Here is a 14,184-nt window from a genome sequence, read left to right on the forward strand (position 1 = left end):
TAGTGTTTTAGGTTTTGGGATTTTTTTTTTCTTTGAGCAGTTCTAACTACTTGTATGGATTAATATTTCTTGATTTTAATTCTTTCTTAGAGGTGTTCCAAAGAAAATATACTTTTTCTTAAAAAAATGAAGAGAATAAAACTCACCCTACCTTGCAATTATCATATAATAGGTCCATATAATGTAATCATAATTAGATAATAATAATATATAGTATGTAATATAATGTAATTACCATATAATAGGATCTGCTAGCCTCTTTTAAAAATTTAAGACCCATTATGGAGTCTCAAATGATTTCTCTCCCTATATCTTGAAACATTTTGCTAGTTTATCATCCTAAAACAATTACCAACCAATTATGCATCAATTATTCCCAAGTATGCTTTAAAAAGACTAAAGTAATAGAAAAAAATAGAAGACGATGGAATAGCTTAGAACCACACGCTGCTCAGTGATGACTGAAATGTTTTATTCTGTGTTGCTCACTACAGTAGTACTCGCTGCACATGGCTACAAAGAACGTGATGTGTGACTAAGGCAACTGAAGCAATGAATGTTTATTGTTTGAATTTTAATTAATTTAAATAGCTATATGAACCTAAGGGCTCCTGTACTGAACACTGCAGGCTTAGAACGATTCATTAAAGAAAATAACTTGTCACTACTGCCTCACTCTTCATATTTTATTGTGCTGCCTAAAGTGTTGCATCATCTTTACGAAAGGTTTAGCAGAAGACTGGAAACACCCTCTTTGTGGTTTGTTTTTAATATTCATTGAATAGCGTGGGGAATTCGGAATGTTTCATTCTCGCCTCTGATGACAAAGAGAAGGAAATCGATGCTTGGAGAGGTTTCCCAGGCATTAAAAAAATCAGAAAAGAATGCTCAGAGTCAGAGCTCAGCACTTAAGACCCTGAAGATGCTGATGAAATTCAATTGATCATGAACGTGAAACCTCAGACCATGAGTCTTCAGATGATGATATCCTACATTAATTCTTTCAAGCTAAAATGTCTATGAGGGAACAACATATTTCTAAGGACAAAAAGAAAATATGGTATTCCCATGTACTTGGTCATCAAGGGTAAGGACTTCATCAAACAATACTTGGGCTTTCCTGGTGGCTCGGAGGGTAAAGAATCTGCCTGCAATGCAGGAGGCCCAGGTATGACCCCTGGTTAGGGAAGATTCCCTAGAGAAAGGAATGGCAACCCACTCTACTATTCTTGCCTGGAGAATTCCATGGACAGAAGAGCCTGGTGGGCTACGGCCCATGGGGTTACAAAGAGTCAGACATGACTGAGCAACTAACACACACAAACTACATTTTGCAGTAAGAACCTGGACCATCCTGAGGGGAGTTTGGGGGAGAATGGATACAAGTATATGTATGGCTGAGTCCCTTTGCTACTCACCTGAAATTACTACAATATCGTTAATCAACTATACCCCAATACAAAATAAAAGGCTTAAAAAAAACCCTAGACCATCCCATTTTGCTAAATGAACATGGGACAGGCTTTTTTCACCTTTTATAATGTCTGTATATCAAAATTACTCTATATACAGTATGTAAATGAGCAAATGCTGATGGCGGGTATGTATACAATGGTGATTGGAAGGAAAAAGAAGAAAAATATTCACTGGATTGATATTTTTAAAAGTTCCATTGGACCCAATAGTAAACGGTGATGACTATTTTTCTGGTATACTGAGAGTTAAAGCTTGTTTATCATATTAGTTAAAATGCCAGAGAACTTATATATAATAAAAGGGTAAATCTCCAGAAATAAGGTCAAAAACATTACTGTCTTTATATTAAATTAGTCATCTTGGAATGGTTAAAAGTGAACCCTGGAGCTAGAGACACAGTCCTGGGCTGGAGTCACAAGTCCAATACTTGGTGCATCCCTCCGGCAAGTTTTTCAGCCTCCCTAAGATCCAGTTCCCTCATCTGCAAAATAAGGATTAAATAACGACTTCTTCTCCAGAGCTTTTTAAAGATTTTTTTTTTTTCTGATGTGGACTGTTTAAGTCTTTTCTTGAATTTGTTACAATATTGGTTCTGTTTTATGCTTTGGTTTTGTGGTCACAGGCATGTGGAATCTTAGCTCCCAATCAGGGATCAAACCTGCAACCCCGGCATTGGAAGGTGAAGTCTTAACCACTGAACCACCAGGGCAGTCCCTTCTCTAGATTTCTTTCTAATGTGTAATATTTTATTTATTGATTGATTCTTGGTTGTGCTGAGTCTCTTTGCTGTAAGGTTTCTTCTAGTTGTGGCAAGTGGGCGCTACTCTCTAGGTGCAGTGTGAGGGCTCCTCATTGCCGTGGCTTCTCCTGTTGCAGAGCATGGCTCTAGGACACACAGGCTGTGGTAGCTGGGGCACGTGGGCTCAGGAGTTGTGGTTCCGGGCTCGAGAGCATAGGCTCAGTAGTTGCGGCACACAGGCTTAGCTGTTCCGCAGCATGTGGGATCTTCCCAACCCAGGGATCAAACCTCCGTCTCCTGCATTGGCAGGTGGATTCTTTACCATGGAGCCACCAGGGAAGCCTGTAAGTTCTATAGAGACTAAACCTCCATGCAAAGTGCTTAGCAGAGTGCTCGGCACATAAGAAATGATAGACATCAGTGATGGATAGAGATTTTATTTTGCTTGAGTTGCTTAGATCAGCTCTCCTTATCTATCCGACTTGGGAACCCAACATATGTGAAATAATATCTGTGTCCTTTTTGCTACCTCCAGAATTTATCATTGCCAATGCCAGCAGCTCACAACACCTTTGGCGGGGTTGGTGGGGTGGAGGTGGTGGCATTCCCCCAGCCCCACCCAGTTTTTAGACTGAGCAAGCATCACTTCAATGAACTCAAATTTATACAAAAAATAAGGAAATGAGTTAAAAAACCTCCTAAAAATCTCACCATCCGGACTAAACATCTTTATTCTCCCAGGCTTCTCTCTGTGTACACACGACGTATGCATACAAGTTTTAAGATGTGGGATCACACTGCACTGTTGTGTCACACCTGTTTTTGTACTCAAAAGTATCTTTCTAGTTCATTCAACAGAAACCTCCATGTTTAGTCTCAGTAGGGCTCTAACCTTCAACCACTAAATTCTGTGTACACACAAAGCGGTCGTAAAAAGCAGTCGACAAAAGAAAACATTAACATCTGCCTTTGAATAATGACTTAGATCAAAAACTGGGAGGTTAAAGTGGATTTGAAAAACAAGTAAAAGTCAGAGTCATTTGGTTCTTTTCTATGAAAAAACTAGAGCGAATGAAGCCCTGGGCCCTGGATGAGCCATGTGGCACACACCCCAATTCCTAAATGGTAATTACTTGTGGAATGCGAAACTTGTGGAACTGAATTTGCAATAAAATGAGAACTCGCCTGTAAACCTCAGTCCATTTTCAGGGTTTCAAAATCCTACTTTATCTAGATCACACCTCTTTTAGTCTTGGCATCAAAAAGTTATTTCTGAGTGCTAAACAAATACGAAAACTGTGGATCTGGACTCAGTTGTGCTTCCTACTGCCAGACTGGGGGTTCACTCTGGAGGCCACACGTGTGTGAGTCCTTATTCCCTGTCCCTGAATATATCAGTGGTCTGCAGACTTAAATAACTAAGGCCTCTCCTCGGGGGACACTCAAGGGAACCTTATCTGAAACTCTGACCTCATCACTTCTGGGGTTCATTTCCACTCTGCCAGAGGTAATAAGCACAGATGAAAAGATGTTAATGTACCAATATTATTTTTACTCATTTTTATTATTTTGGCTACTGCTTAGAAAGTAAAGAGGGTTTTTGCTACTCCACTCCTAGATAATGAAAATACAGTTATAGTGAAAGAATCTGTATTATATAATCTCTGCTGTATTACCTATAATCTCTGCTGGCTGAAAGAGATCATACTCACAATTTTAAAATTTGAGTGGAGTTTATAAAACTGGATTTATTCTGAAAGTGACCTAAAATGGTCTGCTATGACTTGTGCATCATGGTTAAGTCTTAGTTGGGAGTGGCAGAAGAGAGAGGGTTGAAGATTAGTAGGAAGTGGAGAATGCAGAGCCAGGGAAAGCCCTTTGGGATCAAGGGGCGACAGCCCAGCAAATACAGAATCCAGGCACCACCAGACTAGCAAAGAAGTAGGTAAGATGGCCAACTTGGCAAGAGCAAGGCCCCTAGACAAGTTAAAGGAATAGTTCCAGGTGAGTCACCAAGGACTGTTTATGAGAAGTGGGCCTGTGTCTTCTGACCAAGTAAAATCCTGTTTATCAGACCTGGAACCCAAAGTAATGGCCTGACATGCCACTAACAGCTAATAGACCCCACATGCTGAGTCACCTAGCCCCTTTCCCTGCAGAGCAGAGGGAGCTGGGGGTGGGGAAGGCTCACTTGGCCCAACTTAGGAGAGAAACACAGTTAAGGGGTGAAGGAACCTAGCAGGCTGTCCACACCATCCTTCCCCACTCCCACTTATTTTCCCTCCGGGATAGGTTATTGACCAAAGAAAATATGTTTTCACCACAAGAAAGGTTACAATGGTGAGTCATCATTATTAATTAATAGCCTTTACGCAAGAAGCCATGCCACTCTCTCTAGGCTATTGGCAGTAAAAATAACACAGAAAGTGTCCAGGGAACCGATTTTCTTGATATTCATGGTTTTAGAGCAGTGGATCTCAAATGTGGTCCCCAGACGTGCGATATTCACCATCGCTCAGGAGCTGGTTAAAGATGCAAATTCTCCCATCCCACCCTGGACCTACTGCATCAGACACTTAGGGGTATGGGCCTGGAAATCCGTGTTTGAACAAGCCTCCAGGAAATCCTGATGCAAGCTAAAGTTTGAGAATACTGGCCGAGTGGAAAGAACCTGGGATGGGAGCCAGGAGACCTAATTCAGATTCCAGCTCTGGATCCCGTGGTCCAGTTCAGTGAAAATTAATGAATAGTCAGGATGCGCCTCTCCATGCATCGAGGCTAAACCCAAGGATGTGAGGATACTGAGATGAGCTAGATGTACTCCTTATCCTCAGATGGTGTCTAATCCTCTATATTCCTTTGTTTCTCCAGGGTAGGAACCGCCTTGTCGTTGTTCTTGTTTTGTTTCCTATCTGTATTCCTAGTGCCTGCAGCGTCACAGGCATTCAGTATATATGCAGTGGACCAAGTGATACACCATTCACCACTGTGATAAATTTCATTGTACCATTCATCAATAATCTTAATGCTATTCCAGTCTAGTTAACACTAGCTACCGTTTATTTAACACTTATCACATGCTAGGTGCTGAGGGCTTGTCATATATCAACTCGTTCAGTCTTTTTAGATGCCCTTACTGTGGGTCATATTTTTAACCCACTTTGCACATCAAAAAAATTGAGGCTTGACATATCAAGTTATCTGTTCAATGTCATATGCTGATAGCAGTAGAACTCTATCTAGAGTTCTACCAACTCTAGAAATACCTTATTCCAAAGCCCGTGGTCTTAAACATGGTAGAGTTCTTCTTTAGATCCCATAAATTCAAAAACCAGTTTTATAGTACATTTCCAGCCTCTAAGATGAGTGCTTGATTTTCTCACTATGTACTTACAACTGCACCTTGGTGATATCACCTTAAGTGGTCAAAGAGCATCTATATTTTTCTCCTTTTTCAGTAGATTAATATTTGGTTTTCATTGAGGTTAAGAAAGTAGATAGTTGCGGGGAACTACACTTCACTGGATAGTTCTGACCCTTACAAATCATGCCAATATTGCTTCTAAGAGCAGAAGTGGTTGTGCCAGCCAGGCCAGGCCAGGCTTGAAAGGACACTGGCGGAGAAGGCTGGCCCCAGGGGACTGAACCCTGAGTGGAGTAGCCCAGGTAAGCCAAGCCAAGGAGGAAGGGGCAGACATGAGTCTGGCCCAAGGCCTGAAGGCATGAGGGGGCTGGGTTGTGGACACCCACATCATGGGCCAGCAAGGATACAGGGGCAAAGGAGGCAGCAACCAGGAGAAGCAGCCAGAAGTCCTAACTCAGCCCTGAGGCTCCCCTGCCTGGGAGAGCAACAGCTACTGATGAAATAAACATTGCCTCCTGCTCCCTCAGGGGACACTCAAGGGACCTTTATCTGGAACCCTGGCCTCATCGATTCTGGGATTCATTTCCATCCTGCTAGAAGTAAGAAACAAGGGTGAAAAGATGTTAACATACCAACATTATTTTTACCCATTTTTATATTCTTTGAATGCTTCCTTTTTCTACTCACTATTAATCAAAGATGAACTTGACGCCCGTACCTACTATCTTCTTATGAACAACTCCGGGCCAAGAGGGATGTGGTTGGGTTGTTGGAGGCTATAGGTACTGAGAGAAGAAAAAGGGGTTTTTATAGCATAAGCAAAGATCTTACCTTACTAGGAGGTGGTCCATGGTCATCCAAGTAGGTGGAATTTCCTAGAAAAAAAAAAGAAGAAAAAGTTGATGACTTAATAGTTTTCAACCACAAATGAATTGAGTGCAAAGTCGTGGAAAATAAGTATTTTCGTTATATTTCTATTCAGACAACAGTACCAAAGGAAAATGGGTAATTAATCTCCAGTTTGGTGATATTTTGCTGATACTACCAGGCTTGGTTAATAGCTTCAACAGCTACAAAAATTCTACCAAGCACAGTGTGTATGCACACAGACATGGACCATTATTCCCCACCCAATATCTGCTAGGTTTACTTTAGGCCAGTGGTTTTCCAGCTTCAACACACATCAGAATTACCTGCAGAGGCTGCTAACACTCAGATTGCCTGATCCCACTCTCAGAGTTCTGATTCAGTGCCCATGCGCATGCTAAGTCGCTTTAGTCGTGTACAACTCTTTGTGACCCTGTGGACTGTAGCCTGCCAGGCTCCTCTGTCCATGGGATTCTCCAGCCAAGAATACTGGAGGGGGCTGCCATGCCCTCCTCCAGGAGATCTTCCCAAACGAGGGATCAAACCCATGTCTCTTATGTCTCCTGCATTAGCAGGCAGGTTCTTTACCACTAGCAACACAGTAGCTCTGAGAATCTGCATTGCTACCAAGCTCCCACGTGATGCTGCGGGTCCGGAAACCACACTTGGAGAACCGCTGCATTGTTTCTCTACTTTGTCTTGATTATCAATTTCCCTTCATCTTTTCAGTCTAGCTTGCTTCCGAAGCTTGATTTGTCTTCGCTAATAGCCACTTAGTGGTATGTGTGTGTTTTCAGAGTATGTGGTTATTGTTTCCTGAGGGATAAAGACTCGGGGTTTCTGATAGGAACTAAAGCTTACTGAATTCCTTCTGGGTAGCAAGTACTCTACTAAGTGTTTTAAAGGTATTCATTCACTTAACTCAAACATCAGAAGTGGGTTAGAATGATTCCCATTTACCAAGAAGAGAACAGAGGCCTGGAGAAACCCAGTAACTTGCTCACAGACCCACAGCGGTTAAGCTGCAGATAGGAAGGGAGACTGGTTTTTCCAGAAGGTGCTTGGCACCTGCTCTTCTGAAAAGCCCACCTGGAGTGTTTCTGTCTCCTGCTTCTGCGCAGCCTGGGTACCACCAGTGTTACCAGCTGGCACCGTGTTTGACTGTGTAGGGGAGCCGGCGATGTGGTGAGTTTAGCGGGAAAGTGAAGATGACCAGACTTTCTAACAGAGCAAAATGTAGGAAATATTCAAAATGCCAGGAGACTTACAGAAGACAGCAGATTAGGGAATAAGGTCAATAAAAGGTGCTTTTTTCAGGAGATGGCAAAAGGAACTTAATAAGTAGGAATAAAAAGGGGAAGCAAAGTTTAAGCTAGGGACAGTTCAAGTGGGGAAACTTATCTAAACGTAATAAATAAATGCTGTTTGGCTTATAGATTTTTTTTTTCCCTTTCTGAGGCATTATCCAACCCCTGTTTCTTCCTAGTCTTCTGATTTACTATTTACATGATGTGTACAATGACTGTAATCTAACTGGCTGTTTGTATAAGAAGGACAGTGGGGTCAAATTTTCATGTATATGACACTCACACACAAACACCTGAAATGCTTGTGACTGGGTTACTTTCAGGAAACTTGGAAATGTGAACAGGGTTCATAATTTTCTAGATCTTAATTATTGTGCAGCACTCCACGGGGAACATACTTGAATAGGAAGTTGATATATATATATATGACTTAGGAAAGAAGATGTGCAGAAAAGAATACAGAAAAATGGTTGCCTAAGTATAGCAACATACTCAGAGGGACTCCACCGTAAGTGGTCAGGATGGCTGCAGAGGGTCCCGCCTGCTCATCATGTAAATGTGTTTTCCCCAGGAGGAATGTGAGGAATCCCAACACGTTCCAGCATCTTCTCCAGGTGTTCATCCCAGGAATCAACTGCTACACGCTTCTAAAATATGGGAAGTCTCTGTAAAAACCAAAGTGCCCAGGAACTCCTGAAATGAATGATTTCAATGCCTAACTACTCCCTTGGATTCCAGACATGTGTATCCACTGATTCTTTAGCACCTCAGCCTGGATGTCTACAGGCATCTCACATCTCACCATCCAAACAAAGCTCTTTTTATTAATTAATTAATTAATCATTTGTTTATTTGGCTGGATCAGGTCTCAGTTGTGCTTCACAGACTCCCTTGCATCATGTGGGATCTTTTGTTGCGGGACACAGGCTCTTTAGCAGTGGCACAGGGGCTCAGTAGTTGCAGCGCTTGGGCTTAGATACTCACCTGCATGTGAGATCTTAGTTCTCTGATCAGGGTTCAAACCCAAGTCCCTGCATTGCAAGGTGGATTCTTAACCACTGAATCACCAGGGAAGTCCCAACAGAACTCTTTATTTGCTTCTACTATGTCTCCCAAATCACTATTTTTCTTGTCTTCTATATCGGGCTACGCAACACATTCCTTCCAAGACAGGCTTCAAAGCCTTTGTCAGCTTTGATCCATCTCTTTCCCCTCTCCCATCCATACCAACCTATTTGCAAACCCTGTTGGCTCAGCTTTCAAAATATTACTTAAGTCAGACCACTTCTCACCAACCCCTCTGGGCCACCAGAGAGGGACAAGCCTTCTCTTCATTGATTGTCAATTTTCTCCCCTACCACACAGCAACCAGAGGGATCTTTTAACCTTATTAATCTGGCCATGTTAGCCCTCTGCTTAAAATCTATTTCTCTAAGAACAAAATAATCAATTCCGTACCATGGTCTCTAATCCTACATGACTCAGGCCCTGTCTCCTGCCACACTTGCCACCAACACAACAGCCTTTTCTCTGCTCCAGGATGCAGGAATCTATTGTCAACTAGGGACCTTTTGAACTGGCTCTTTCCTCTACCAGAAAAAGCTCTTGTCCACCCACTTTGCTCAGGCTCAGGTCAAATGTCCCTGCTTTGTCAGCTCCTTCTTCTTTCCTTCCCTCCCTCCCTCATCATAAGACATCACTTCTTTCTACATAAAGAAATGACCAGGGCTGACCAGGGCTGGCACTGAACCATGGACCTCATTGTTCCCGCCGCCAGCGGCCCCCCCAGGCTTCCATCTACACCTACGTTCCTGTGCTTTATTAGAACACAGAGGTTCCGAGGGCGGTGTACTTGTAGCAGAGGTATGGAAACGGAAATGAAAAGCTACACGAATAAAAAACATCTCTTTAGCTGGAGATACCAGGTTTTTATCCTCCTAGGGTATAAGTGTTATTATTTTTTGGTGTTTAAGGTAGAGCTTTTCATCCTAAGATCTTACGCTTTCAGAGTGCAAAATAAACGAGATTGTCAGGATTTTCAAACCTGAAGTTGGTAACTTGTGGGCTGTGGAGATCAAAGGATGAGGGCTGTTACCAAAACGCGCTTCCCTGAACAGGCTCCCAGGCATCAAAGAGGCTTCTTGCTGCTCTGTCTTAGAGAGGATTCTATGGAGGGTGTCAAGTGGTGGAGAAGGGAGGGCAGACCCCAGCCCTGGGGCCTCTGAGCTTAGAGCTCACAATGCAAATCAAAAGAAAAGGTGAGCAAGGCAGACGAGGGTCTGGGGCCAGGACAGAGGACAAAAGCTTACCTGTCACCCACCTCCACTCCCAGTCTCCAATCCATGTAATCTTTGGGGTCCTGTAGGGGTGTATCATTTCATTTCTTCCCAGAAACTAACCCACACTTTCAGAGCTCTGATTTCAGCCTCCTTTTTGGGTCTCAAGTCCTTCCTTTGGGATCAAGGATTACAGTATGTGGTCAAGTTAGGGAAAGAAAGAAAGGTATACACCCCACATGGTTCCACTCCTACCATCAGTCAAACTTTCTGAAGGACCTATCTCCAAACTGCCAAGAAATCGCATACTCAGGCTGGCATGTAGATAAATCTCTTACAGAAAGCCAAGTTTGTGGAGTCTGCTCAGGTGGGCGGAGGAAGCAGGGTGGTACTGATAGGAAGCAACACTTCAGTCCTCTGAACTCTACTTGCTGATCTATGCCCATAAAGATGGCTGAGCGCGGAGGAATTGACGCTTTTGAACTGTGGTATTGGAGAGGACTCTTGAGAATTCCTTGGACAGTAAGGAGATCAAAGCAGTCAATCCAAAAGGAAGTCAACCCTAAATATTCATTGGAAGGACTGATGTTGAAGCTGAAACTCCAATACTCTGGCCACTTGATGTGAAGAGCCAACTCATTGGAAAAGACCCTGATGCTGGGAAAGACTAAAGGTAAAAGGAGAAGGAGGTGGCAGAGGATGAGATGGTTAGATAGCATCGCTAACTCAACAGACATGAATTTGAGCAAATTCAGGACATAGTGAAGGACAGGGAAGCCTGGCACGCTGCAGTCCATGGGGTCGCAAAGAGTGGGGCGTGACTTAGCAACTAAACAACAACAACAGCCTTGATGTTGGTAGTGGTTTTGTGGCTCTATATGTGGGTTAAAACTGATCTAGCTATATACCAAAACCACTGGCAAGGTGGTTTCATGGTTTTAGAAATGCCCTCACTAGAACAAGTGATCTCAGACTTTCGGACCAGCTAAGTCAGAACACATTCTACATCTCACCCTACTCCCTGGCTTTTCCTGGTGGAGACCTCCCAGCAAGACTGTTGATATTGTTAATATAAATGAAAGACCACGTGTATTATGTGCAAAGGTGTTAAGTCCAAATACCCAGGAGTTACTCTTTGTGCACTTACTAGAACAATGTTACGAAAAACCAGATACAGTGCACCTAGATGAGCAGGTGAAGTCTCACTTTCATAATAAAGAATATCTCCAAAAAGTGCCATTCCCCTCTGAATAAACTGCTCTACCTCCTCAAAGTTTTCCATATACACATCTAGAGAAACAAAATAAGCTTACAGTTCACTGTAAGGAGTACATGAGGGTAAGCTCATTCTATGAAAAAGCCTCGAACAAAACTTGTACATACTGAGCGCCTCGGAAGCTGCAGCAGTACAAGCTGTACGAGGAGCAGCAGCGCAAGACCCCTCACCGCCTCTCCATTAGTGCACATTCCGCTGCAATAGTTTTTAAGGAATATTGATGCCAGGCACCATCCTTAAGTATTCCAATTTAATTATTTGGGGACAAGTCATTTGGCAACTGGTATTTTCAAGTTCTTCATATAATTCTAATATCTGGTCTAGGATTGAGAATCACTGAGCTACAAAGCAGAGATTCGAGTTCTTAATTCAGGCCGAATCTCATTTTCAGAAATGAAAGAGCAAAGATCTTATTCAGGGAGATCTTAATCATGGGTCCCCTCTATCATTTCTGGGGAGAGATTCTACAACATGCACGCATGCTCAGTCGCTCAGTCGTGTCTGACTCTTTGCAACCCTATGGATTGTAGCCCACCAGGCTTCACTATCCATGGAATTCTCCCAATAAGAATAGTGGAGTGGGTTGGCATTTCCTTCTTCAGGGGATCTTCTTGACCCAGGGATTGAACCTGAGTCTCCTGCATTGGCAGGTGGATTCTTTACCACTGAGCCACCTGGGAAGCAACATGAATTTCACGCCAAAGGAGAACCCAGAGAGAGGGCAGATGATCACAGAAGGGCCGACCAGAGAGTTCCAGTTAGCTCCAGCTCCAGGGAGTCAGGCGGGCTCATGGGCTGCCTGGAAGTCGGCTGGCACATGGCACCTCTGGGCACAGAGATTACCCTTTAAACCACATGGGTTGCCCCCAGACCTTTCTGGGACTCCACAAATCTTCTGAAGAATAATCTTCTGAACTTATACTTTCAGAATATATTTGTTCCTGCACAGATATGTTCCTATTCACCTGTATCGTTCTGCTGACCCTCCTGTTTCACAGTAGAAAGGGAGATAAATGCATAATCCTCTTTCTGCCCGGAGAATCCCCAGACTGCACTCGACTTAAACCAACAGGGCTGTTTCCTCAGTCCTAGAGACACTGATGCTTGATCCCTACACACGCTTTAAGGGCCCACAAAGATCTGGAAGGAAAATGCCTTTGGAAAATCTGAAGCAAAGACACTGGTCCCATTGAGGCTGCCTGTCTTTCCAGGCTGGGGTCCTGGAGTGGAGCGGAAGTGAGGGGATCTGGCCGACACAGAGAAGCTCCCTGCCACATCCACGTGAACCCAACAGAGACCAACACAGCCAGACAGAGAAACTGCCAGAAGCACAGACATTGAAGGACTATTGAACAGAATTGTCAATGTGCCCTCTGCTTTAAATAGCAACAGTCGCTCCTATGTCAGAGGGAGAATGGAAAGGAGCCCCAGGGGATTGTTTAATAGACTCAGGAAGACGCTGCTAATAGAAGCGACTGTCACTGAAACAGGGACGGAAGCCCAGGGATGGCCAAGGAAGTCCTGCAGGCGCCAGAACACAGAGACCTGGGTTCAGATGTCAAGTCCTACTCCTTACTGACAGAGTGACCTTGGAAATAACGCTCAGTCTCCCTGAGGATTCATGTCCCCATTTGCAACTGAGGACAGAATAGCACCTAAGTAATAGGGTTTTATGATAGAGAAACAAGATGTGTATAAAGCATTAAGCATAGTGCCTGCCTGGCGCACAGTAAGTGCTCAGTGAATGGTAGCCACTTCCTTATCTTCTATTAACCAATTGTATCATTCATATTCAAGCTTATAATATTATTTATTATTGACAAAAGCAAAGAGAATCTCAGCCAAGGGAGTAGCTTATCCTATCAAGAACGAACATTATTATAAAATGTGTGCTCAGTTGTGTCCGACTCTTTTGACTCCAACTATAGCCTCCCAGGCTCCTCTTGCCCATAGAATTTTTCAGGCAAGAATATTGGAGTGGGTTGCCGTTTTCCCCCTCCAGGTGATCTTCCCAACCCAGGGATCGAACCTGTGTCTCTTGCATCTCCTGAATTGGCAGGTAGCTTTTTTTTTTTTTAAACTTTACAATATTGTATTGGTTCTGCCATATATTGAAATGAATCCACCACAGGCATACACGTGTTCCCCATCCTAAACCCTCCTCCCTCCTCCCTCCCCATACCATCCCTCCGGGTCGTCCCAGTGCACCAGCCTCAAGCATCCAGTATCGTGCATCGAACCTGGACTGGTGACTCGTTTCATATATGATATTATACATATTTCAATGCCATTCTCCCAAATCATCCCACCCTCTCCCTCTCCCACAGAGTCCATAAGACTGTTCTATACATCAGTGTCTCTTTTGCTGTCTCGTACAGGGTTATTGTTACCATCTTTCTAAATTCCATATATATGCGTTAGTATACTGTATTGGTGTTTTTCTTTCTGGCTTACTTCACTCTGTATAATAGGCTCCAGTTTCATCCACCTCATTAGAACTGATTCAAATGTATTCTTTTTCATGGCTGAGTAATACTCCACTGTGTATAGGTACCATAGCTTTCTTATCCATTCATCTGCTGATGGACATCTAGGTTGCTTCCATGTCCTGGCTATTATAAACAGTGCTGCGATGAACACTGGGGTACACGTGTCTCTTTCAATTCTGGTTTCCTCAGTGTGTATGCCCAGCAGTGGGATTGCTGGGTCATAAGGCAGTCCTATTTCCAGTTTTTTAAGAAATGTCCACACTGTTCTCCATAGTGGCTGTACTAGTTTGCATTCCCACCAACAGTGTAAGAGGGTTCACTTTTCTCCACATCCTGTCCAGCATTTATTACTTGTAGATGGCAGGTAGCTTTTTTACCACTAGTTACTAT

The 14,184-nt window shown here is 43.3% G+C and overlaps 1 protein-coding gene across 3 annotated transcripts in view; it reads right to left on the reverse strand.

Moving 5' to 3' along the window:
* The window catches only part of UST (uronyl 2-sulfotransferase), a 321,381-nt gene that overhangs the window by 178,566 nt on the left and 128,631 nt on the right, over positions 1-14,184 (reverse strand). For all 3 annotated transcript variants that reach the window (XM_006080287.3, XM_044924120.1, XM_044924119.1), the window contains exon 2: positions 6,411-6,454. In XM_006080287.3, coding sequence (XP_006080349.1) covers positions 6,411-6,454 — 44 coding nt within the window. The remainder of the gene's footprint in view (positions 1-6,410; positions 6,455-14,184) is intronic.

Source organism: Bubalus bubalis, chromosome 10 (genome assembly GCF_019923935.1).
Source record: "Bubalus bubalis isolate 160015118507 breed Murrah chromosome 10, NDDB_SH_1, whole genome shotgun sequence".
Taxonomy (NCBI): Eukaryota; Metazoa; Chordata; class Mammalia; order Artiodactyla; family Bovidae; genus Bubalus; species Bubalus bubalis.